The 22,360-nt window shown below is 37.1% G+C and overlaps 5 protein-coding genes across 12 annotated transcripts; all 5 read left to right on the forward strand.

Moving 5' to 3' along the window:
• Positions 1-2,185: 2,185 nt before the first annotated feature.
• On the forward strand, positions 2,186-3,856 carry LOC147500648 (F-box/LRR-repeat protein At4g14103-like). Its single transcript, XM_086562253.1, has 3 exons — positions 2,186-3,112; positions 3,206-3,376; positions 3,496-3,856. Exons 1-3 carry the CDS (start codon positions 2,213-2,215, stop codon positions 3,808-3,810), a joined length of 1,386 nt encoding a protein of 461 aa, XP_086418379.1. The 5' UTR covers positions 2,186-2,212; the 3' UTR covers positions 3,811-3,856.
• Positions 3,857-6,690: 2,834 nt separating this feature from the next.
• LOC147500649 (F-box/FBD/LRR-repeat protein At1g78750-like) lies at positions 6,691-9,966 on the forward strand. 3 transcript variants are annotated; one of them, XM_086562254.1, is made up of 4 exons: positions 6,691-7,791; positions 7,876-8,040; positions 8,147-8,483; positions 9,547-9,966. In XM_086562254.1, the coding sequence occupies exons 1-3, from the start codon at positions 6,949-6,951 to the stop codon at positions 8,459-8,461; spliced, it is 1,323 nt and encodes a 440-aa protein (XP_086418380.1). In that variant the 5' UTR covers positions 6,691-6,948; the 3' UTR covers positions 8,462-8,483; positions 9,547-9,966. The 3 variants fall into 3 exon arrangements, with proteins under 3 accessions (XP_086418380.1, XP_086418381.1, XP_086418382.1); XM_086562255.1 differs by having other exon boundaries at positions 6,807-7,791; positions 9,544-9,966; XM_086562256.1 differs by lacking the exon at positions 8,147-8,483 and having other exon boundaries at positions 6,814-7,791; positions 9,544-9,688.
• A 1,136-nt stretch (positions 9,967-11,102) lies between these two features.
• On the forward strand, positions 11,103-13,946 carry LOC147500650 (F-box/FBD/LRR-repeat protein At1g51370-like). Its single transcript, XM_086559403.1, has 4 exons — positions 11,103-12,319; positions 12,396-12,557; positions 12,662-12,994; positions 13,600-13,946. The coding sequence occupies exons 1-3, from the start codon at positions 11,414-11,416 to the stop codon at positions 12,974-12,976; spliced, it is 1,383 nt and encodes a 460-aa protein (XP_086415529.1). The 5' UTR covers positions 11,103-11,413; the 3' UTR covers positions 12,977-12,994; positions 13,600-13,946.
• A 563-nt stretch (positions 13,947-14,509) lies between these two features.
• LOC147500651 (FBD-associated F-box protein At1g66310-like) lies at positions 14,510-17,508 on the forward strand. Of its 2 annotated transcripts, XM_086562257.1 has the most exons (4): positions 14,513-15,687; positions 15,775-15,936; positions 16,044-16,368; positions 17,164-17,508. In XM_086562257.1, the coding sequence occupies exons 1-3, from the start codon at positions 14,788-14,790 to the stop codon at positions 16,356-16,358; spliced, it is 1,377 nt and encodes a 458-aa protein (XP_086418383.1). In that variant the 5' UTR covers positions 14,513-14,787; the 3' UTR covers positions 16,359-16,368; positions 17,164-17,508. The 2 variants fall into 2 exon arrangements, with proteins under 2 accessions (XP_086418384.1, XP_086418383.1); XM_086562258.1 differs by lacking the exon at positions 15,775-15,936 and having other exon boundaries at positions 14,510-15,687.
• Positions 17,509-18,667: 1,159 nt separating this feature from the next.
• Positions 18,668-21,586, forward strand: LOC147500652 (putative F-box/FBD/LRR-repeat protein At1g78760). Of its 5 annotated transcripts, XM_086562263.1 has the most exons (5): positions 18,712-19,124; positions 19,512-19,809; positions 19,896-20,057; positions 20,164-20,500; positions 21,127-21,586. In XM_086562263.1, the coding sequence occupies exons 1-4, from the start codon at positions 18,940-18,942 to the stop codon at positions 20,476-20,478; spliced, it is 960 nt and encodes a 319-aa protein (XP_086418389.1). In that variant the 5' UTR covers positions 18,712-18,939; the 3' UTR covers positions 20,479-20,500; positions 21,127-21,586. The 5 variants fall into 5 exon arrangements, with proteins under 5 accessions (XP_086418385.1, XP_086418386.1, XP_086418387.1 ...); XM_086562259.1 differs by having other exon boundaries at positions 18,668-19,809; XM_086562260.1 differs by having other exon boundaries at positions 18,668-19,809; positions 21,131-21,586.
• The last annotated feature ends 774 nt before the right edge of the window (positions 21,587-22,360 follow it).

Here is a 22,360-nt window from a genome sequence, read left to right on the forward strand (position 1 = left end):
TGCATTTGGGTAGAATTTTTCCAAGGACTATTCATAATGCTTTGCAGTCCATCTATATATTGTAATAACACAGGCACCAAATTACTCTGCCCTATTACTCCAACAGAATCACTATTAAAACTCTTAATCGCCTGTCTAAATAAATTAAATTGTCGACCATTTTCTTAATGGGGTTACATTTGAAGGAAAAGAATTGCACAAATTATTTAGTAAAAGTTTTAGGACAAAATAATTTTGACATGATTCTCATTCCATCTGGTTACGTAGCATGTATAGCAAACAAAATAATTGCATTGGCTTAACTGGGTAACTTCCTTGGGAGAATGGTAGCAAATAGCTCAAGAATATCAAGTGACACTCACTCACGGCTCACCTAGGTTGGTGCTTTGGGCCTTAAGGCCTACAAAACATTTCCAATAAGGCCCACAATGATATCCCGTTAGGCCCAAAACCATTACAAAGTTTTAAGTAGAGAATTGCTTGTAGAGAAGAGAATCATAAAAGAGGGGGGAACTGGGGAAGGATAGAAAAGAGGAAAATGGAGACAAGAGAGGGACCAGAGTATTTATTATTGTAAACTACTCATCAGTCTGTGGGTTGGACACAAGATGTTGTCAGAACAAGCATTCTTTCTCGCCAAGAAAATCATAGTCTTATTTGGTGGTTTTAGAATGTTCCATCAGAAAATCATCAAGTTTCTTAGCGGATTCTTCCACTTTAAAATCACCTTCTTCTTTCTCTTTTTGCATTTTTTTCTTGTCTTATTTCTTTCCAATAGGCCTATCCTCAAGCCCATGAATTTGGTGTGGATCATAATCCATTGGTTGAGTTGTCGCAGTTGATATTGGAATTGATGAACCTCCTTCCCCACTGTTTGACTACGACTTTTTGGTGGGATGCAAATCATTTCTCAACTGTAGTCTCTTCCATTTGGGTGAGTCTTTCACCATATTATAGCATTGCATCCACTTCCAAACCCCATTATACATCACATATGCACTTATTGCTTCCTCAACCTACCAATTAAACAAAAACTAAATTAGAATTGAAAAATATATTTGTTAATCAAAATAACAAATAAAAAGTAAATGCTTACCATCATATTGTCATTATAGCCACTTGGAGGAGATGCTTGAATCTTAGAAAGAATAGCATGAAACTTGTTGATATTAGCTTGAATGAGAGTCCAACGGTGTTTCATACCCGTCAAGTTGCGTTCGGTCATTCTTCTTAAATTTGCATGAAATGCATTTAGAATTCTAGCCCAAAAATCGTTTGACTTTTGCTCATTTCCTACTACACCATCTTGACTAATTTGTAGCCAACTATTAGTGAGAGCAATACCTTATTCTTATATTCAAGAAACCCCTCTAGATTTTGATTTTGGTTCTTGACTCATTGTTGTTTTAAGAGTAGAGAGTAGAGAAAAGAAGTGAGTGTAAAACTATGGTGTGAGCGTTTCAATTTATAGGGTTAGAAAGATATAGCCGTTTTTTGCTCGTTGTTGTAATTGAGTGCACGCGGTTTTAGAAAAACCGTGCGGTTTTGCCAACACCGCTCCCTTAAAAGCCCAAGCCCACGTGGTTTTGCCAAAACCGCATAAGTGATTTGATACAGCATCAAACCTGGAACCAAATATTGGCCGATTTGGTGTTTGGTTTGGTGTTTTTTGGTGTTTTCATCAACTTGTAGCTCTCCTGAAGTTGAAAAAACACCAAATTGTTGGAAATTTAGTGTTTGGTGCTAGGTTAATATCACTCCTAAAGACGTTCTAAGTTGAGGTGAGTTTATCGCACCAAGATTTAGAGCCTATTGGTGGCGTTGGGTGATTTTTGGGCCTACTAAAATAACTTTAGCATCATACAGTCATGGGCCCAAGCCCAATTACCGAAATTCTTACGTTTCAGTTTCGAACACAACTGGTTTATGTAGGGAGGTGTTTGGCAACACATTTTGACTAAAAGCAGGTTCAAAGTAAATTAGTATTTATGCATTCAAAAGTCCATTTGTAATTAGTATTTGAATGAGAAACAAACCGTAAGTAGTGGGGTGTTAGTAAAAAGTTGTTCCTTAGTTTTTGTTTGATTTGGAGGATCTTGAAGAGAAGTAGAAAGGAGGAGAAGAAAAATAGATACGAGGAGAGAGAGGGAGACGTATAAGAAGAGAAAGAAACGTTGCCAGTTTCTGTTGTAAACAAATCATCAAGTTCACAATGACAAGTGAAAGAGTACAAGTTACAGACAGGTTTAGCTTTTTGCCCGAGGGAATCCGAGACCACATACAATCTTTTCTTCCCATGGAAGATGTTGTGAAAACCAGCATTCTTTCTCGACAATGGAGACACATTTGCTACTCTCTTTCCGACTTGAAGTTTAGCCTAGAGGAGTTTAAAAACACGGAGGGGAAGCGTCGAAATGCGGTGGATTTCAAGAACTTTGTTGATCGTTTACTTATTAGTCACGATACGTCTGATATAAGAAGTTTCAAACTAATTATCAGTGAAAGCCTTGATGGTCGTGATGCAGTGTTGGACAATATTCAAATCTATGCATGGGTATTATTTGCGTTAAAGCATAATGTCCGCGAGCTCAAACTTTTTTTTGACTCAGAAGTGCTTCCTCTTTGCATCTTTACATGCCATACTTTGACTGTATTGCATTTACAATGGGTAAACCTTCACTTTCCTAGTATGGTTTTTTTTCCTAGTCTCAAAACTTTGGAGCTCAGTCATGTTTATTTGTATGGTGAAAACTTAACTAAAAATCTCTTTTTGAGCTTTCCCGTGCTAGAATGTTTGATCCTTGAATGTTGTGAGTGGTTTAATTTTAATACCAGTACAAGTTCTCCTCCAGACCTTAAGGTGCTGAAGTTGCGGGAAATAGATCTAGAAGGGTCGAATTCCAGTAATATTCACATTTCTTCCCCAAATCTCGAAGAGATGAGGTACATTGCGCCCAACCCACCAAATGTTAGTTCTGAGACCCTTTCCTCTTTGGTCAGAGTGGATTTTATGTTAATTGAAAAACCATCTGTTCCGGGTAACATTGTGACTAAGACGTTGATGGGGTTGTGCAACGTAGTCAAACTGAGCTTATGTGCAAACTCTTTTGAGGTATGATTATTTTTTCCATCCTTATGATATATTTTGGAAAATGTGAATCATTATATCTGTATCTTACATGTAGTTGTGCACTTGTGCATCTAGGTTTTAGGCGAAGATCCGAACTTAGCAGCATGTCTTCCTACCTCATGTCGTAGCTTGAGACATTTGTGTCTTAGGATGGGGCCTTTCAAAGACTCTGTCAAAGTGTTAATCCTCTTACTCAGGAGTTATCCCAGACTGGAAACTTTGGACATATCTTTCCAGGAATTCCAGGTATTACTTGAAATCGTTGGAGTCAACTATGTTAGATTATTAGTAATGCAATATATGTTTAATGTTGCTGGAATTATGGTAACTTGACTCATGAATTACTAATTTACTGTTTTGGTTAGATGGATTATAAATTGGAAAGCATCCTCGTCAGTTCTAAGCAGTCTGGAGAGTTGTTCAATGCTTATATCTTGAAGCACCTTACCAGAAACTTGTTGAAGCACCTGAAAGCTGTCAAGATAAAAAGATTCCGAGTTGCTGATGAGGATGAATATCACATAGTAAGATATATACTTGAGAATGCCGACTTCTTGAAGAAAATGAGCATTCTATACCACCCTAGCGTAGAAGAAGATGTAAAGTTCCGGATGTTGGTTACAGAGTCCTTGTTGACATTTAAGAAGGTTTCTCCTGATGCAGTAATTGTATTCTCCTAAATCAACCTGATTATATTGACAGGTGCGTACTCTGTTCTGCTATCAATCTTTTGAACCTTGGGGTTAAAAAATATGAAGTCAATAGGTGAAAACTATCTTTTGAACCTTGGGGTTAAAAAGTATGAAGTCAATAGGTGAAAACTGATATAGCAGTACTTGCTACAGTCATCCCAAAATCGCAAATTCTTGTTTATAAAGTCATCTAGTAGCCACGACTCCACTAGCAGTTTAGTAGCCCTCCCTCTCTCTGTCTCCCCTCCCCCGTTCTGCTTCCGTTCTTTGCTGGTTCTTGCAGCACGACTACACAAGCAGGACTTCGGCCTATCGGCATAATAGCATCACCTAATGCATGCTTCTAGGATTCTAGCTATAGATTTTGTTTGAAAAATCGTTTTACAATAATTTCAACAGTATTGCCAATATTTCTTCGGAATGGAATATACATCATATGGCACTATGGCAGCACATGCATACAGTGATCTGCCTGACTTGTCCAAATTTTAGTAATACTGTATGTTAGTATCTCCACCATCGGTGGTAAAAATATGAGGCCATTATTCTTACCGTTACACTAGTTTTCTTATGTGTGCAACTACGAGACTAATTGTACTTTACCATAAAAAGAGAGATGGTAGAACTATTGGGGACTGATGTACAAATACTAGAATTACTGCATAGCAGTGGGGAAGTTAGTGTAGCAAGGGTAGGAGATGAGAGGAGAGAGAGAAGGGCGGAGAACAAAGAGAGTGAGAGGAGGAAAATGAAAAGAGAAGGAGAAGAAGAGAGAACCTACTATAAGGGAGGGGGGGCAACAGCCAAAAGTCTTTACCCTCTCCCAAAAACAACTCAAAAATGAACGCTCAAAATTTTGAACAACAATGACGTGGCAGCCACATCAGGCATTTGGATGCTCGTGTGTATTTCTCAAAGAAGTACTGAAAATCAAGGTCTCTCAGCTTGCCACGTCATTGTGTTCACAAATTGTGTTCAATTTGTGATGTTGCTGTAGAAGGTATGGGGGATCATGGACAGACAACAGCCAAGAGTCATTATACACCCTTTCCCAAAAAAACCAACTCGAGAACTTTCGCATACGCTCACTTGATTATTTTGCTTTTTTGACAATAGGGTCCGAATTTGATAAGGTGCAGCCACAGCAGTGCATTTGGATGCTCGTGATTTGGTGCGATTTTTCTAATTTGTAGAAGATTCCTGGTACCTGATTCTGAGGTGGCTGAACTGATTGGTACTGAGGTGGCGACGCCATTTGCCTAGATATTACAGCTACAGTTAGTTAAGGTATGGGGGATAACAAGGAGTTATGGTTACGCTATAAGGTGTCAGTGTCAGTGTCTGATTTGAGTCTGCGAATATTATAACTCTATGTTATAATATTCAGGTTAGTTTTGCTTGGACGAATAGATGTAATGTCAAGGAACAGTTTATGAACTAGCCCAATAAGCTTGAAACAATGTGTTGAGGGCCTCCACTGGATTGTTTTGTTTACGGAACTGCTTGTTAATTTTATTCTGTTTGCTAATTAATGTTTAAGGAAGTAGTTTACAATCTGCATTTGGGTAGAATTTTTCAAAGGAGGGTCTGTAAATTTACAGTCTAAAGGAGTCTCCAAACTAGAGGGGGGCAGTTTTTTACACGACCCGCTAACCCGACACGAAATTAGTGGGTTTGGGTTGGGAAAAAAGGCTTTTGGGTCATTTAAGGATTGACCCGCCAAACCCGTCAAATAAATGGGTTGGGTTAGGGTCACACATGTTAGCCCAGGTAACCTGTTAGTATATCCGATTAGTTTCGGGTCTAATGGGTCGGGTCATCAACCCGTGACCTGTATGACCTGTTTTAAGTCATTAAACATATATGTTTCCGAATTTTATTAAATATCATAATTCCAATTACCTCAAAAGAAAATACTAAACAGAAAAGGATCAATTGAATTTAGAAGGATTAGCCGACAATCCAGCATATAGAATATTATAGATTCATTTAATAAAATATATGATCACGTACATTTAACATTGAACCCTTACTCTAGTCTCAATTATATAAAGAGAACAATAAAGCCATCAAAATCACAATAATATTTGTATTTATTTAATAATAGGATTTGCCCACGAGGTAGCAAAGTGGACAAACTGGACATGCATGGTTGTTGTTTCTAGTTTGGTTATGTTTTTTGTTTGGCTAACAGGTTGTTTCACTTGTTTGGTTTAGGCGTTCAGCAGATGCATGTGCTTCAACAACTCTGCGTACTTTTGCAAGTTCTTTTATTATTTATATTAATAAATAAATATTCTTTATCAAAAAAAAAAAAAAATAGAACTTACGGGTTATCTATTAACCCAATCCGAAATTGACCCGTTGGTTTAGCGGGTCACCCGTTGGATAACCCGTTACATATGCGGTTTGGGTTTGACAAACTTGACACGATTAGTAATTGGGTCGGATTTGGGTTTGCTCTCCTAACACGTGATCCGAGTATGACACGACACGAACTCGACCCAACACGACCCATTGCCACTCCTACTCCAAACATCCTATTCATGATGTTTTGCAATCCATCTATATATTGTAATAACACAGGCACCAAAGTGCTCTGCACTATTACTCCAACAGAATCACTATTAAAACTCTTAATCGCCTGTCTAAATAAGTTAAATTGTTGACCATATTCTTAATGGGCTTACATTTGAAGGAAAATAAATGCACAAATTATTTAGTAAAAGTTTTAGGACAAAATAATTTTGACATGATTCTCATTCCATCTGGTTACGTAGCATGTATAGCAAACAAAATAATTGCATTGGGTGGCTTAACTGGGTAACTTCCTTGGGAGAATGGTAGCAAATAGCACAAGTGACACTAGGTTGATGCTTTGGGCCTTAAGGCCTCCAAAACATTTCCAATAAGGCCCACAATGATATCCCGTTAGGCCCAAAACGATTACAAAGTTTTAAATATAGAATTGCTTGTAGAGAAGAGAATCAGAAAAGAGGGGGGAACTGGGGAAGGATAGAAAAGAGGAAAATGGAGACAAGGAAAAGAGAGGGACGAGAGTATTTATTATTGTAAACTACTCATCAATCTGTGGGTTGGACACAAGGTGTTTGACGAAAGTGCACAATGACAAATAATGAGACAATTTCTACTGAACAAGCCATAGATAGGCTTAGTTCTTTACCTGAACCAATCATAGACCACATGCTATCATTTCTTCCTATGGAAGATGTTGTCAGAACAAGCATTCTTTCTCGCCAATGGAGATGTATTTGCTATTCTCTTTCGCAGTTGAAGTTTGATCAATGCGAGTTCAAAGAAGCCAAGGGCAAGAGTCGAGAGTCGTTAGATTTCGTGAACTTTGTTGATATTTTTCTTATTAATCATGATAGGTCTGAGATAAGTAGTTTCGAACTCAAAATATTTGATACCGCTTATGGTGGAGTTATAACAGATGGTCATCTAAATGCATGGGTATCGTTTGCTATAAAACACAAGGTCCGCATGCTGAAACTTGATTCTTCTAATGTGCTTCCCCTTTGCTTATTTACATGCAATACTTTGACTGTATTGACTTTAAAATATTTGGACATCCATTTTCCTAGTATGGTTTCTTTTCCTAGTCTCAAAAGATTGAAGATCATTCATGCTACTCTTTTTGGTGAACACTTGACTGAAAGCATATTTTCGAGCTGTCCCGTGCTAGAAGGATTGACCCTCAAGTATTGTGATTGGTATGACTTCTTCAATACCAATACTACAAGTGGTGATATCCACATTTGTTCCCCCAATCTCCAAGTGATAAGGTATTATGGGCCCCAACCACCTAATATTAGTTCGGAGACCCTTTCCTCTTTGGTCAGTGTGGATCTTGAGCTAGACGAAGAACCTTATGGGAACAGTGTCATTAAGTTGTTGACGGGGTTGCACAATGTGGCCAAGTTAAGTTTAGATGATTACTGTTTTGAGGTACGATTCAGTCCTCTTCCGCATGACATTTTTGAGGAAAAATAATTCTTTATATCAGTATCTTACATGTAATTGTGCATTTAGTTTTTGTGCAAAGTTCCAGATTTGGCAGCATGCCTTCCTACCTCATGTTGTAGCTTGACACATTTGCGACTTGTAATGAGGCCTGACAAAGACTCTCTCAAAGTGCTAATCCTCTTACTCAGGAGTTATCCCAACCTGGAAACTTTGCACATATCTCTCAATAAGGTACTACTTGATATCTTTTGAGTTACTACAATACTAATGCATTCATATAAGTTTTACGTTTGCTATAGTAATCGTAGCTTGACTCGTGAACTACTATTTTTATTAGACGAAACCGAACTCGAAAAGCATCCTCATCAGTTCTGAGCAGTCTAAAATGTTGTGCGACGCATATTTCTTGGAGCATTTTACTGGACACTTGTTGAAGCACCTCAAAACAATCAATATTGAAAATTTCCGAGTTTCATATGAGGAAGAATTGCACATTGTGAGATATTTACTTGAGAATGCCATCTCCTTGAAGAAAATGAGCATTGTACACCACCGTAGCATTAAAAAGGATGTAAACTACCGGCTGTTGGTTGCTGAGTCTTTGTTGACATTTACCAAGGTGTCTCCTGATGCAGTAATTGTATTCTCCTAAATCAGTCTGATTCTTTTGACAGGTGCGTACCGTGTTCTCAATCTGTTGAACATTGTGGTAAAAAACATGGAGTCAATAGGTGAAAACAGCTATAGGCATACTTACTACAATCATTCAAAAAACACAAACTCTTTATTACGATGCCTAGTAGCCACAACTCCACAAGAAGTTCTCTAGCAGTCCTCCCTTTCTCTCTCTCTTCGTCTTCCTTCCCTTGGTTTTCTCAATATCCTTCTTCCTTCCATCACCAAATGCATATTTGTTGGCATTGACTTTGTTATTTTGCCATCACAATTATTAGTTTTGTTGTTTCCCTCGTGTGGGACTACAAGACTAATTGTGTTTTACAGTAGAAACGGTGAGACAGTAGGACTATTGGGAACTAATATAGAGATATGATTTTGCATGATAGCAGGGTCTCTAGCAAAGTGTAGCTGCAGCTGTGTATTTGGACACTACTGCCATCTTTCCAAAAACACAAACTCTTTATTATGCAGAGTCTCTAGCAAAGGTGCAGCTGCATCAGCTGTGTATTTGGACACTACTGCCGTCTTTCCAAAAACACAAACTCTTTAGTACGCTGCCTAGTAGGCACAACTCAACAAGCAGTTCTCTAGTAGTCCTCCTTCTCTCTCTCTTTGTCTTCCTTCACTAGTTTTTCTCAATTTCCTTATTCAACTAGTTGTTAATTGCTTGGACCTTGGCCTAATACCCTCACCAAATGCATATTTGTAGCCGTAAACTTTGTTCGAAATTAGTTCCACAAAGATTTCAAAAAATATTACCAGCATTTCAACACTTCAGGAATCCGGCATGGAGTTTTGAATTTTACTGTACATCATATGCCAACAGATGCTTAGTCGCATCTTCCCAATTTGCCAAAATATCAGTGATACCGTTGTCGGTATCTCCGTGATGTGTGATAAAAACATGAGGCCATTAGTTTTACCATCACTATTATTTATTATTTGTTTTGTTGTTTCCCTTGTGTGGGACTACAATACAAATTGTGTTTTGCAATATAAACAGTGAGACAGTAGGACTACTGGAAGCTAATTTAGAGATATGATTTTGAATGATAGCAGGGACTTTAGAAAAGGTGTAGCCGCAGCTGTGTATTTGGACATTCATGAATTGGTTTAATGTTCTGCTTATAGAAGATGCAAGGTAATCGATTCTGCGGTGGCTAAATTGATTGGTGCTGAGGCAGGCGATGCACTTGCCCCGGAGATTACTGCTGTAGTCCGTTGAATGTGGGGATAGTGAGGCAGTTATAGCTATATGCTTAATGAAGAAGGTGTTAGTGTCAGATTTGAGTCTGCTAGTATTGTGGGTTTTCTTCTGAACACTATGCCGTCTATGCTGTAATATTCAGGTCAGATTTTGCTTGGAGTAATATATATGTAATAATGTGAAGTATGCTCATTAAATAGCCAAAAAACCATGAAACAATGTACTGAGCTTCCACCAGATTATATTTTTTAGAGCACTGTTATTTGTGTTAATGTTTAAGTGGTTTCACCGGAATAAAAATTAGCATAAAAAGCTTTTTTCAATCTGCATTTATATAAGATTTTAAAAATTCTATAATCTTCATTAAGGTAAACTCTTAATAACAGTGGCCTGAAAATGTGATTTGGAATATCTGGATGAGACCTCTGAAACTCAAGTGTTAATAAAATATTTCGGACAGGATTTCTCGTTTCATCTGGTTGCAAACTAAACACGTAATGCCGGTAATGGCATTGGGACGACATCATATGTATTATGTATATCAAATTTTCACGGCAACAAGAACAATGTGCTTTGGTTTGGTTTTTCATATTAATGCATGGGTATCGTTTGCTATAAAGCACAAGGTCCGCGTTCTCAAACTTCGTTTTCCTTTTAACACGCTTCCCCATTGTCGAGTTGCAGATGAGGATGAATTACACACTGTGAGATATTTACTTGAGAACGCCATCTTGTTTTATAGCGAAGGCAATCCATGCATTGATATGAATATCAGTAATAATTCGATTCAGAAAAAAAGAGAGTTTGAGTTTGAAGCTTCTTATCTGAGGCCCTAGTATAATTCATAAGAAAACAATCAACAAAATTCTTGAAATCAATGATATTTAGTGTGGTGCTGAGGTGGCAATGCATTTGCACAGAGATTACAGCTACAGTTACATAAGGTATCGTGGGGTAATATGGGTTATAGCTATGCTTAAAGAATGTGTCAGAGTCAGTGTCAGTGTCTGGTTTGAGTCTGCTGGTTTTTTGGGTTTTATTCTGAACACTCTATGCTGTAATATTCAGGTGAGAATATATGTGTAATAATGTTAAGGAGCCTGAAACAATGTGAGGAGCCTCCACCTGATTTTGTTTTGCTGAGCGCGCTCTGTTTTAATGTTTAAGGAAGTGGTTTCGCAGGGAAATTTTTTATCATAAGAAGCTTTTTCAATCTGCATTTTTATAGGGATTCTTTAAGGAAAATTCAAAAATCAAAAAACAAACTTTTTTTTAATTTTTTGTTGGATTTCTTGAAATTGAATTACAGACATCCTCCATTCAGGAAGAATCATGTCCCAACCGTCTGAACCTTCATTCACGTGGTAGCCCAGGTCACCCCTTGACCCATTCCAGTGGCCCCAAATGTGATTTGAAATTTGAATATATGGATGGGTCCTCTCAAACTCAATGGCATTAATTCTGTTAAAAAAGATAAAACTGGAGATGGTTTTGGCGTTGGGTCCCAGAGTAGTAGTTGATAAAGGTTTCTGAGTAGACTAGTAGAGTGTTTGACAAGTTTTGTGCAGATGCTTGTGAAAAGGAGCAAAGAAGTACTGACACGAGAAGAAGGGAAAAGGCACAAATAATCGGAGATGAAAAAGTGAGATGGGGAGTGAAGTGAGAACTGAGAACAAGCCAGAGTTAACGTTTCTGCTGAACATTTGAACAGAGTCGGCAATGGCAAATTCTACTGAACAAGCCATAGACAGGCTTAGTTGTTTACCTGAACCAATCCGAGACCACATACTCTCATTTCTTCCTATGGAAGATGTGGTTAAAACAAGCACTCTTTCTCGCCAATGGAGGGACATTTGCTATTCACTATCCCGGTTGGAGTTTGATCAATGCGAGTTCGAAGGAAGGCAGGGAAAGAGTCGAGATACACTAGATTTCAAGAACATGGTCGATCATTTTCTTATTTATCATGACAGGTCTGAGATAAGTAGCTTCACACTCGATCTCATTCCCCATCCCGATCGGTATGATGGTGAAATATCAGATGTTCATATGCATGCATGGATTCACTTTGCTATAAAGCACAAGGTCCGTGCCCTCAAACTTTGTTTTTTTCATAGAGTGCTTCCTTGTTGCTTGTTTACTTGTCACACTCTGACTGTATTGAGGCTAAAATATTTGGAACTATATTTTCCAAGTATGGTTTCTTTTCCTAGTCTCAAAAGAATGACCCTGTCTAACGTATTTGTTTATGGTGAAAAGTTAACTAAGAATCTCTTTTTGGGCTGTCCCGTGCTAGAAGAATTGTACCTCCATAACTGCTTCTGGTATGATTTCAATACCGTTACAAGTACTCCTCCAAACCTTAAGGTGTTCCATTTGGAGGAATATCATGTGTCTACATCCAGTAATATCAACATTTGTTCCCCAAATCTCCAAGAGCTATTGTATTTGGGGCCCAAACCACCAAATATTAGTTCGGAGACCCTTTCCTCTTTGGTCTGCGTGAATTTTAGGACTCCACGTTGGGGCGAAAGTAAGTTGTTAAGTCCTGATGCCAATGTGACTAACTTGTTGATGGGGCTGAGTAACGTGGCGAAACTAAGTTTAGATGCTAACTATTTTCAGGTATGCTTTATTCTTCATTCAAATGATGAATTTGGAAATCTCTATATCAGTATCTAACACGTAGTTGTGCATCCAGTTTTTATGTGAAGATCCAGATTTTGCAGCATCTCTTCCTACCTCATGTTGTAGCTTGAGACATTTGCATGTTACAATGAGGTCTTTTAATGACTCCGTCAAAGTGTTAATCCTCTTACTCAGGAGTTATCCCAACCTGGAAACTTTGCATATATCTTTCGAGGTACTACTTGAACTCTTTTGAGTTACTATAATACTAATGCCTTCATATAAGTTTTACATTTTTTGTTATTATCTTAGCTTAACTCGTGAATTGCTGTTTTTAAGACAAATTCGGACTCAAAAAGCATCCTCGTCAGTTCTGAGCAGGCTGAAGTGTTGTTTACCGGGTATTTCTTAAAGCAATTTACTAGACACTTGTTCAAGCACATGAAAACTATCCTGATCCGAGATTTTCTTGTTGCAAATGAGGATGAATTACACATTGTGAGATATTTACTTAAGAACGCCATCTCCTTGAAGAAAATGAGCATTGTACGCCACCATAGTGTTGAAGAAGATGTAAACTTCCAGCTGTTGGTTGCTGAGTCTTTGCTGACATTTACCAAGGTTTCTCCTGATGCAGAAATTGTATTCTCATAAATCATTCTGATTCGACAGGTGCGTACCATGTTCTCTTGTCAATCTTTTGAACATTGTGGTAAAAAACTTGAAGGCAATAGGTGTAGGTGAAAACCGCTATAGGCTACTACTACAGTCATTCCGAAAACATGAACTCTTGTTTATTACATATTTAAATCATTTGGCAAGCACAAGTCCACTAGCAGTTCTCTACAGTCCCTCTTTCTAATACTTCTTACTTATTTTCTTTGCTCTGTTCTGACACCGTAACTCCAAAATTGATAATAGCTTGGACCTTGGCCGAATAGCATCACCAAATGCATCTTTCAAGCCATAAATTTTGCTCGAAAATATTTCCGCCAATATTTCAACACTTCAGGAATTCGGCACGAAATGTTTATACGTCATATGCAAACACATGCTTATAGGGATCTGCCTGACTTGTCAAACTATTGGTGATACCTATGTCCGTATCTGTATAATGCGTATTAGAAACATGACATGAAGCCATAAGTTTTACCATCACATAACTAATTTGTTATTTCTGTGTGGGACTACAAGACTAATTGTGTTATACAATAGAAACAGTGAGACAGTAGGACTATTGGTGACTGAAGTAGAGATATGTTTTTGCATATTTGCAGTGTCTTTGGCCAAGGTGTAGCCGGTTTAATGTGCTGCTTATTGAAGATGTAAGGTAATTGATTCTGGGGTGGCTGAATAGATTGTGCTGAGGCGGTCATGCATATGGTTGTAGGCTCGTCGTATACTTAAAGAAGAATGTGTTAGTGTCAGATTTGAGTATGCTATTAATTTGGCTTTTGGGTTTTATTCTGAACACTCTGTTGTAATATTCATGTTCAATTTTGCTTGGAGTAATTTATGTAATGTTTATAGATAATTAGTACAAAAAGCTTTTACAAGAATATGGCCCTTGTTGTAGGTGCCGACTAGCAAAGTCGGTAAAACCTTTGGGTGATGATGCTAGAGGTCGGGGATCAAAAACCCGATCTCATTTAAAAACAAGGCCAAACCAAAAAAAAAATGATCTCATTTAAAAACAGGCTTGCCAAAATATCCCAATATATTGTGATATTTGAAGATATCTATCCAGATTTAAGAGAAAGATATATAACTATCACGATATGTTTAGAGATATATACGACTGTAAATATCGGTGATATTTTGATGATATTTGTGATGTTTGTGATATTTTATGATATTTGGTGATATTTTGTGTATATAATAATTTTATTTAATATTTACTATTATATTTCAAATAAATATAAATAATGTATCATGATATATCAAGAAATATTCACAATGTCTACGATATTTATCGATATTTTAGATATATCTATGATATTTGCATGTGAAACAATGTCAAATATCTCCAAAGAGAAAGATATATCTACGATAAATATTCAGAAATTAAATATCGATAAATACCTATATTCAAATATTTTGTACTAGGACTGCATGAATGTTGCGAACATTTTTGGTGTTGTGATATAGGCCTTAGGCCCATAGTATTTAGACAAAAATTCTCCTCGGCTTAAGCCTTTATAAAAAAAAACTTTGCGTTGTGCATGTTTTTAGGCCCAACCTGTTACAAAACTTATCATTTTCGTTTTTGAGAGAGAGAGTGAGAGAACTGAGGAGTCTCTGAGTGAAAACTAAACGAGTGAGAACTGAGAAGTATAAGAAAAGAATTTGAGCACAAGGTGTTTGAAGAAAGGTCTCAATGACAAGTGGTAAATTCTTTGTTACTGAATAAAAAACTTGCTCTTAAGGCCAAGCTTTGATCACAAGGTGTTTGAAGAAAGTTCACAATGACAGGTAAAAGGAAATATAAAAAGAAATGTTCTTCTACTAAACGACCCATAGACAGGCTTAGCTCTTTACCCGAGGAAATCCGTGACCGCATATTCTCTTTTCTTCCTATGCAAGATGTTATTAGAACCTGCATTTTTTCTCGGAAATGGAGAAACAGTTGTTCTTCTCTTTCTCACTTGGAGTTTAATCAAACTGATTTTAGAAGTGTGCAAGTTTTCAAGAAGTTTGTTGATTGTTTTCTTATTACTCACAGTATGTTTGAGATAAGAAGCTTCAAACTTGTAATGGATGAGACTGCTAATGAAGACGTGATTAATGATGTTTATGTCAATGCATGGATATACTTTGCTATAAAGCACAATGTCCGCGTGTTGGAACTTTCTTATCCCTGGGAAGTGTTTCCTGATTGTGTCTTTAAGTGTCATACCTTGACGGAATTGCGTTTAGAATACGTAGACTTTCATTTAACTAGCACGGTTTCTCTTCCCAGTCTCAAAATTTTGAAGCTTACTGAAAATGTTATTTATGGTGAAAAATTAACTGAAAATCTCTTTTCGAGCTGTCACTTGCTAGAAGAATTGATCATCCGTTCTTGCAGCTGGCATGATTTTAATACCATTATATGTTCTCCTCCAAACCTTAAGGTGTTGGAGTTGCTGGAAAACGAAGATGGTAATGATACCAGTGATATCTTCATTTGCTCCCCAAATCTAAAAGAGCTAAAGTATTTTGGACCCACACTACCCCGTATAGATGAGGAGATCTATTCCTCTTTGGTCACTCTGGATTTTGAGTTGTGTGAACGACCGCGTTTTGAACCTGATTACAGTGTGGCTGAGTGGTTAAAGGGGCTACGCAATGTGGCCAAACTAAGCTTAGATTCTTTCTGGTTTGAGGTATGATTCATTATTCATCCATATGATAATTTTGTGAATTTTTTTTAATCTTTTTATCTGTATCCTACACGTAGTTGTGCCATACAGATTTTAGGTGAAGATCCAAATTTAGAAGCGTGTCTTCCTACCTCATGTTGTAGCTTGCGACATTTGCGTCTTGTAATATGGCCTGTCAAAGACTATGTCAAAGTGTTAATCCTCTTACTCCGGAGTTATCCCAATCTGGAAACTTTGCACATATCTTTTGGGGTACTACTTGATGTATTTTGAGTTACTATAGTACTTGATACATTTAAATGAGTTTCAACTTTGCTGTACTTATCATAAATTAACTCGCGGGTCACTATGTTTTTTAGACGGAATTGGGTTCGAAAAGCATTCTCGTCAGCTCTGAGCAGTCTAAAGTGTTGTTCAATGCATATTTCTTGAAGCACCTTACTGGACATTTGTTGAAGCACCTTAAAACAATTGAAATCGTAGATTGTCGAGTTGCAGATGAGGATGAATTACACACTGTGAGATATTTACTTGAGAATTCCATCTCCTTGAAGAAAATGAAAATTGCATACCACTTTAGCGTTAAAGAGGATGCCAACTTTCGGATGTTGATTGCTGAGTCGTTGTTGAAATTCACCAAGGGTTCTCCCAATGCAGTAATTGAGTTATCCTAAATCTTGACAGGTGAGTACCGTAGTCTGCTATCTATCCCGCCCTCTTGTAGCACCCACTTAGTAATGTTGAAGTAGTTTATGATCTTATAAATAACTGTGCTAACTGGGATCACAAGACAGTCAAGCATGCACAAGCTATTGGTCAATCTTCGTAAATAGAAGTCACATTGATAGAATTTATATGGCATCCGTTCAGGCTTACTCAAAACCCATTCTGTTTCAATGATCACCTTTTATTTCACCAACAGATTACCCAAATCACACTCTAACACTCAATTTGGAATATTCACTGACCTAGTCGAGTTGAATTGTTTATTTGGAAATTAACTACTGGCTTCATTTCCGTGAAACAATTTTGAACTTCTGGAAGTATAATGATTATAAAACTTTCCCTAGATGTGGGGAACTGGTGTAGTGTTTTCACTTGTTATAAATCGTAAGCTTGAAATCTTTAACTTAAATTCCATTTTTTGTAATCTTATTGAAACATTGAAAGACCTTATATGTGCAAAAAGGGAACATATTTTTTGCTCCTAGTTAGTTTACTAATACTGCTTAGTCAATGTGGATGGATAGAAATGTTGTTATGCCCAATGCGAAGTTAAGCTTTATCCCTATACCATACTTGTGGAAACCCAAAAGCTCCTCATTAATCCACCAACGCAAGGGGAAATCAAAACATTCTGCCCCTCTAAACTCCGAAGTTAGTTGCTCTAGATTCATGCAGATGGCTAATATTTCTTTGAAGATCGTTTGTGTGAACTTTTCATTATGTGCAGATGACCTAACAAATTTGTGTATGCAGGTAGTTGAAGGAATGAAGCATAGAGCACTGAAGCAGCTGAAAGCCTCACCTTGGGATGGACTGCAGAAAGCTGTTGAGTCGGGTCGGATGTGACTGCAAAAGTGGAGCAGTCGCAACTCTCAAGTGTGGATACCTCTTTTTTGTTTATTCTATGTTCAGAATATAGAAAATATTTTCACCTGTCATGTAACTACACCTAGGTCCCTCAGTATAGTACCTAGCTTATGAGATTGGCATTAGGCATGGGAAGACTCAAATCTCAAGTGTGATAATCAGTTCTTTGGTTTCTCTCCAAAAAAAAGGAAAAAGAAAAACTTAAATAACAATTGTTTGCATCTCTCCTCATAATGCTTGTTAAGTCTTGAGATTGCCGTTAGGCATGTGCAGTATGTTAGTTGATCAGAGTTATTTTTTAATGAATCCAAGATCCAAGATCTCTGTCTCTCTGTGTGCGTGTGGCATTTGAGGGGTGGCTGGTGCAGTAAGTTGGTCTGTGGTGGTCTGACAATTAGATGAACCCAGATATAGCCCTGCAGGGTGCAATCCTTGAAATGGTTGCTCCCTAGTCCCTAGTAGCCTTTCTCCCACCCGAGCAACATCCCAACAGGCAACAACTATCCTCTTCCATTTCTAATTCCAAAGGAGATATTTGGGGAAAAATGATATGTGCCAGGGCCAGTATGCTTGAACAGTTCTTTCCTTTATGTTGAAAATTAAACTTATATGAAAATGCATGACCAAATATTTACAAGGAATTTAACAAAAGAAAAGCACAATGGAAAACCAACAATAGTTATATTTCTTCATCCTCTGCCATAACCTCTACTAAGAGGACTCGGCCCAAGTTTCTTCCTTCTCATGGTGCTTCTCTTCCTTATGACTTCAATTTGATTCTTTCTCCTGAAATGCATCATTGCTTTTTCTTCCACCACGCAGCACCAAATGCATCTTCCAAGCCATAAATTTTGCTCGAAAATATTTCTGCCAATATTTCAACACTTTAGGAATTTGGCATGAAATGTTTATAGGTCATATAACTACTAGTGATACCTATATCCGTATCTCTATAATGTGTATTAGAAACATGACATTATGCCATGAGTTTTACCATCACACATAGCTAGTAAATTCGTGGACGGCAAAAGTTTGGTACGTCAATTTTCTAAGATTGGGATTTTCAACAAAATACTTTTTATGAAAAAAAATATGATACGTGTTTTGGGCGGGTATTTTAGAATATATTTCTTTAAAATTAGGTTATATATTTTACATTTAAAATTTTGATATATAAGTATATAACGTTTTTATTTTTATTTTTACAATTTTATTCATGAAAAAATAATACAAATGTCATTTTAAAACCTTATAATTAAGTGAATAAGCAAAGAATTAAAAAGCGTATCATTCAAAAAATTATAGGAAACCTTATAAGGCGAATAAAATTGAATAATGAAATTACTAGCTATGCCATCACATAACTAATTTTGCTATTTCTGTGTGGGACTACAAAACTCTTTTATGAAAAAAAAACTTAACATTGGGCTTGCTTTTAGGCCCAACTATTAACAAGCTTGTAATATTTAAGAGAGTTAGAAGTGAGAAGTGCTGGTGAAGTCTCTGAGTGAAAACTAGCAAAGAAGAAAAGTAGGAGGGAGATAAAACATGAAGAGAGTTGGAAATTGAGGTGGGAGCTATTAAAGTAGTGAGAAGTATAAGAAAAGAACACTTCATAGAGGACTACTACTTTGAGCACAAGGTGTTTGAAGAAAGGTCTCAATGACTTCTACTAAACAAACCATAGACAGGCTTAGCTCTATGCCCGAGGAAATTCGAGATTGCATACTCTCTTTTCTTCCTATGGAAGATGTTGTTAGAACCTGCATTCTTTCTCGGAAATGGAGGGACATTTGTTCTTCTCTATCTCACTTGGAGTTTAATTGTCCTGATTTCAGAAGTGCCCGGTATTTCAAGAACTTTGTTGATTGTTTTCTTATTACTCATGGTAGGTTTGAGATAAGAAGCTTCAAACTTGTAATGGATGATACTGTTGATATAGACGTGATTAATGATGTTCATGTCAATGCATGGATATACTTTGCTATAAAGCACAATGTACGCGTGATGGAACTTTCTTTTCCATGGGAACTGTTTCCTGATAGTGTCTTCATGTGTCATACCTTGACTGAATTGCGTTTAGAATACGTAGAAATTCATTTACCTAGAACGGTTTCATTTCCCTGTCTCAAAATTTTGAAGCTCACAGAAAATTTACTTTATGGTGAAAAGTTAACTGAAAATATCTTTTCGAGCTGTCTCATGCTTGAAGAATTGATCATCCGTTCTTGCAGCTGGCATGATTTTAGTATCATCATATCTTCTCCACCAAACCTTAAGGTGTTGGAGTTGCGGGAAAAAGAAGATGGTAATGTTGCCAGTCGGATCCGCATTTGCTCCCCAAATCTTGAAGAGCTAAAGTATTTTGGACCCACAATACCCCGTATAGATGAGGTGATCTATTCCTCTTTGGTCACTCTGGATTTTGAGTCGTGTGAACGACCATGTTTTGAACCTGATTACAGTGTGGCTGAGTTGTTAAAGGGGCTACGCAATGTGGCCAAACTAAGCTTAGATTCTTACTGTTTTGAGGTATGATTCATTATTCATCCATATGATAAGTTTATGAAATTTTTTTAATCTTTTTATCTGTATCTTACACGTAGTTGTGCATACAGGTTTTAGGTCAAGACCCAAATTTAGAAGCGTGTCTTCCTACCTCATGTTGTAGCTTGAGACATTTACGTCTGGTATTAAGGCCTTTCAAAGACTATGTCAAAGTGTTAATCCTCGTACTCAGGAGTTATCCCAATCTGGAAACTCTGCACATATCTTTCAAGGTACTACGTGATAAATTTTGAGTTACTATAGCACTAATACCACTCTATGAGTTTAATTTAGCTGTAGTTATTGTAAATTAACTCGCATGGATAACTATGTTTTTAGACGAAATTGTACTTGAAAAGCATCCTCGTCAGCTCTGAGCAGGCTAAAGTGTTGTTCAATGCGTATTTCTTGAAGCACCTTACTGGACACTTGTTGAAGCACCTGAAAACAATCAAGATCGAAAATTTTCGAGTTGCAGATGAGAATGAATTACACATAGTGAGATATTTACTTGAGAACGCCATCTCCTTGAAAAAAATGAGCATTGTACACCACCTTAGCATTAAAGAAGATGTTAAATTACGGTTGTTGGTTGCTGAGTCTTTGTTGACATTTACCAAGGTTTCTCCTGATGCTGTAATTGTATTCTCCTAAATCCATCTGATTCTTTTGACAGGTGCGTACCTTGCTCTGCTGCCAATCTTTTAAACATTGTGGTCAAGTACTTGATGTCAATAGTTTTTTTTTTGGATAATTGAAGTCAATAGGTGAAAACAGCTATAGGCATACTTACTACCCATTTTAAAAACACAAACTCTTGTTTATTACGTTGCCTAGTACTCCAGAACTCCACAATCAGTTTTCTGGTAGTCCTCCCCTCTCTCTCTTCGTCTTCCTTCCCTCTTTTTTCTCATTCTCCTTTCACTAGTTGGTAATTGCTTGGACCTTGGCCTAATGGCATCACCTAATACATATTTCTAGCCATAGATTTAGTTCGAATCTATATTTCCACTAAAAATTCAACTAAATGCCAATTTTATAACACTTAAAGAATTCAGCATGGAATATTTGATTATAAATCGTATGCCAACACATGCTTACTGGATTAGGCACAGCTTGTCAAAATTTTAGTTGATATTGTATCTCTATACTGTGTAATAAAAACATGAGGCCATTAGTTTTACCATTGCATAATTAGTTTGTTGTTTCCCGTGTGTTCCTACTTGACCGATTGTGTATTACGATAGAAACAATGAGACAGTAGGACTATTGGCAACTAATTTAGAGATATAATTTTGCAAGATAGCAAGGTCTCTGGCAAAGGTGCAGCTATGTATTTGGACACTCATGAGTTGGTTTAATGTTCTGCTTATAGAAGATGCAAAGCAACTGATTCTGAGGTGGCTGAATTTATTGGTGTTGAGGCGGCGATGCATTTGGCCCAGAGATTACAGCTGTAGTCAGTTGAGTTATGTAGGGATAGTAAGGGAGTTATAGACTTATAGTTATGCTTAAAGAAGAAAATGTGTTGGTATCAGATTTGAGTCTGCTAGTATTCTTGGTTTTATTTCGAGCACTCTATGATGTCATATTGAGGTCGCATTTTGCTTGGAGAAATATATGTAATGTTAAGGAGGCTGGTCGCATCAAACAGCCCAGTGCGCTCTGAAACAATGTGCTGAGCCTCGACCTGATTGTATTTGCTGCCTGTTAATGCTTAAAGAAGTGGATTCGTTGATAAATAGTAGCATAAATATCTTTTACAGTCTGCATTTTATAAACTTTTACAATCTGCATTCAGGTAGAATTTTTCAAGGAGAGTCCTGTTAATATAATTCTGCGTTCAGGAAGAGTCATACCCAAGATGACCCATTCCAGTGCAAATGTGACTTGAATAATTGGATTCATATAGTTATTGTTTGCGTTTGAAATTGGGACATGATTTCCAATTCCAAACTGGTTGCTAGCTTACATAATTGCATTGGGACAACATATTGTTTTGTAAAAATGTGTGCAATCGTTACAACTTTCAATCCCCCCCAGTGGAGCAAATTGCATTGGGATGCTTTTTGGGATTTGCTCTTAAATACTTTTTAAGTAAAGAATATAAATTAGGGCCTCTCTTATTGAAGAGTTACCCCAACCTAGAAACTTTGAGGATATATTTTGAGGTACTACGTATTTGAAATCGTTTTATTCACTATGACACTAATGCCTTCATATATTTTAATTTTTGACGCAAATAACTGTTTTTTATCAGACAAAATTGGATTCGAAAAGCATCCTGGTCAATGCTGAGCAGTCTAAAGAGTTGTCCAATGCATATTTGTCCAAGCACCTTACTGAACACTTGTTGAAAGCACCTTAAAACAATTGAAATAGTAGATTTTCAAGTTGCAGATGAGGATGAGTTACACACTGTGAGATATTTACTTGAGAACGCCATCTCCTTGAAGAAAATGAAATTCTCATACCACCTTAGCGTTAAAGAAGATGTCAACTTTCGGATGCTGATTGCTGAGTCGTTGTTGAAATT

This window comes from Coptis chinensis, chromosome 5 (assembly GCF_015680905.1).
Source record: "Coptis chinensis isolate HL-2020 chromosome 5, ASM1568090v1, whole genome shotgun sequence".
Lineage (NCBI taxonomy): Eukaryota > Viridiplantae > Streptophyta > Magnoliopsida > Ranunculales > Ranunculaceae > Coptis > Coptis chinensis.

Coding starts and splice junctions, on each gene's coding strand:
- LOC147500649 (XM_086562254.1), top strand. CDS start 6,949: ATGACAAATAATGAGACAATTTCTACTGAACAAGCCATAGATAGGCTT. Junction 7,792..7,875: donor TAGATGATTACTGTTTTGAG/GTACGATTCAGT, acceptor TTGTGCATTTAG/TTTTTGTGCAAAGTTCCAGA. Junction 8,041..8,146: donor TGCACATATCTCTCAATAAG/GTACTACTTGAT, acceptor TATTTTTATTAG/ACGAAACCGAACTCGAAAAG.
- LOC147500650 (XM_086559403.1), top strand. CDS start 11,414: ATGGCAAATTCTACTGAACAAGCCATAGACAGGCTTAGTTGTTTACCT. Junction 12,320..12,395: donor TAGATGCTAACTATTTTCAG/GTATGCTTTATT, acceptor TTGTGCATCCAG/TTTTTATGTGAAGATCCAGA. Junction 12,558..12,661: donor CTTTGCATATATCTTTCGAG/GTACTACTTGAA, acceptor GCTGTTTTTAAG/ACAAATTCGGACTCAAAAAG.
- LOC147500652 (XM_086562259.1), top strand. CDS start 18,940: ATGACTTCTACTAAACAAACCATAGACAGGCTTAGCTCTATGCCCGAG. Junction 19,810..19,895: donor TAGATTCTTACTGTTTTGAG/GTATGATTCATT, acceptor TTGTGCATACAG/GTTTTAGGTCAAGACCCAAA. Junction 20,058..20,163: donor CTCTGCACATATCTTTCAAG/GTACTACGTGAT, acceptor CTATGTTTTTAG/ACGAAATTGTACTTGAAAAG.
- LOC147500648 (XM_086562253.1), top strand. CDS start 2,213: ATGACAAGTGAAAGAGTACAAGTTACAGACAGGTTTAGCTTTTTGCCC. Junction 3,113..3,205: donor TATGTGCAAACTCTTTTGAG/GTATGATTATTT, acceptor TTGTGCATCTAG/GTTTTAGGCGAAGATCCGAA. Junction 3,377..3,495: donor TATCTTTCCAGGAATTCCAG/GTATTACTTGAA, acceptor TGTTTTGGTTAG/ATGGATTATAAATTGGAAAG.
- LOC147500651 (XM_086562257.1), top strand. CDS start 14,788: ATGACAGGTAAAAGGAAATATAAAAAGAAATGTTCTTCTACTAAACGA. Junction 15,688..15,774: donor TAGATTCTTTCTGGTTTGAG/GTATGATTCATT, acceptor TGTGCCATACAG/ATTTTAGGTGAAGATCCAAA. Junction 15,937..16,043: donor CTTTGCACATATCTTTTGGG/GTACTACTTGAT, acceptor TATGTTTTTTAG/ACGGAATTGGGTTCGAAAAG.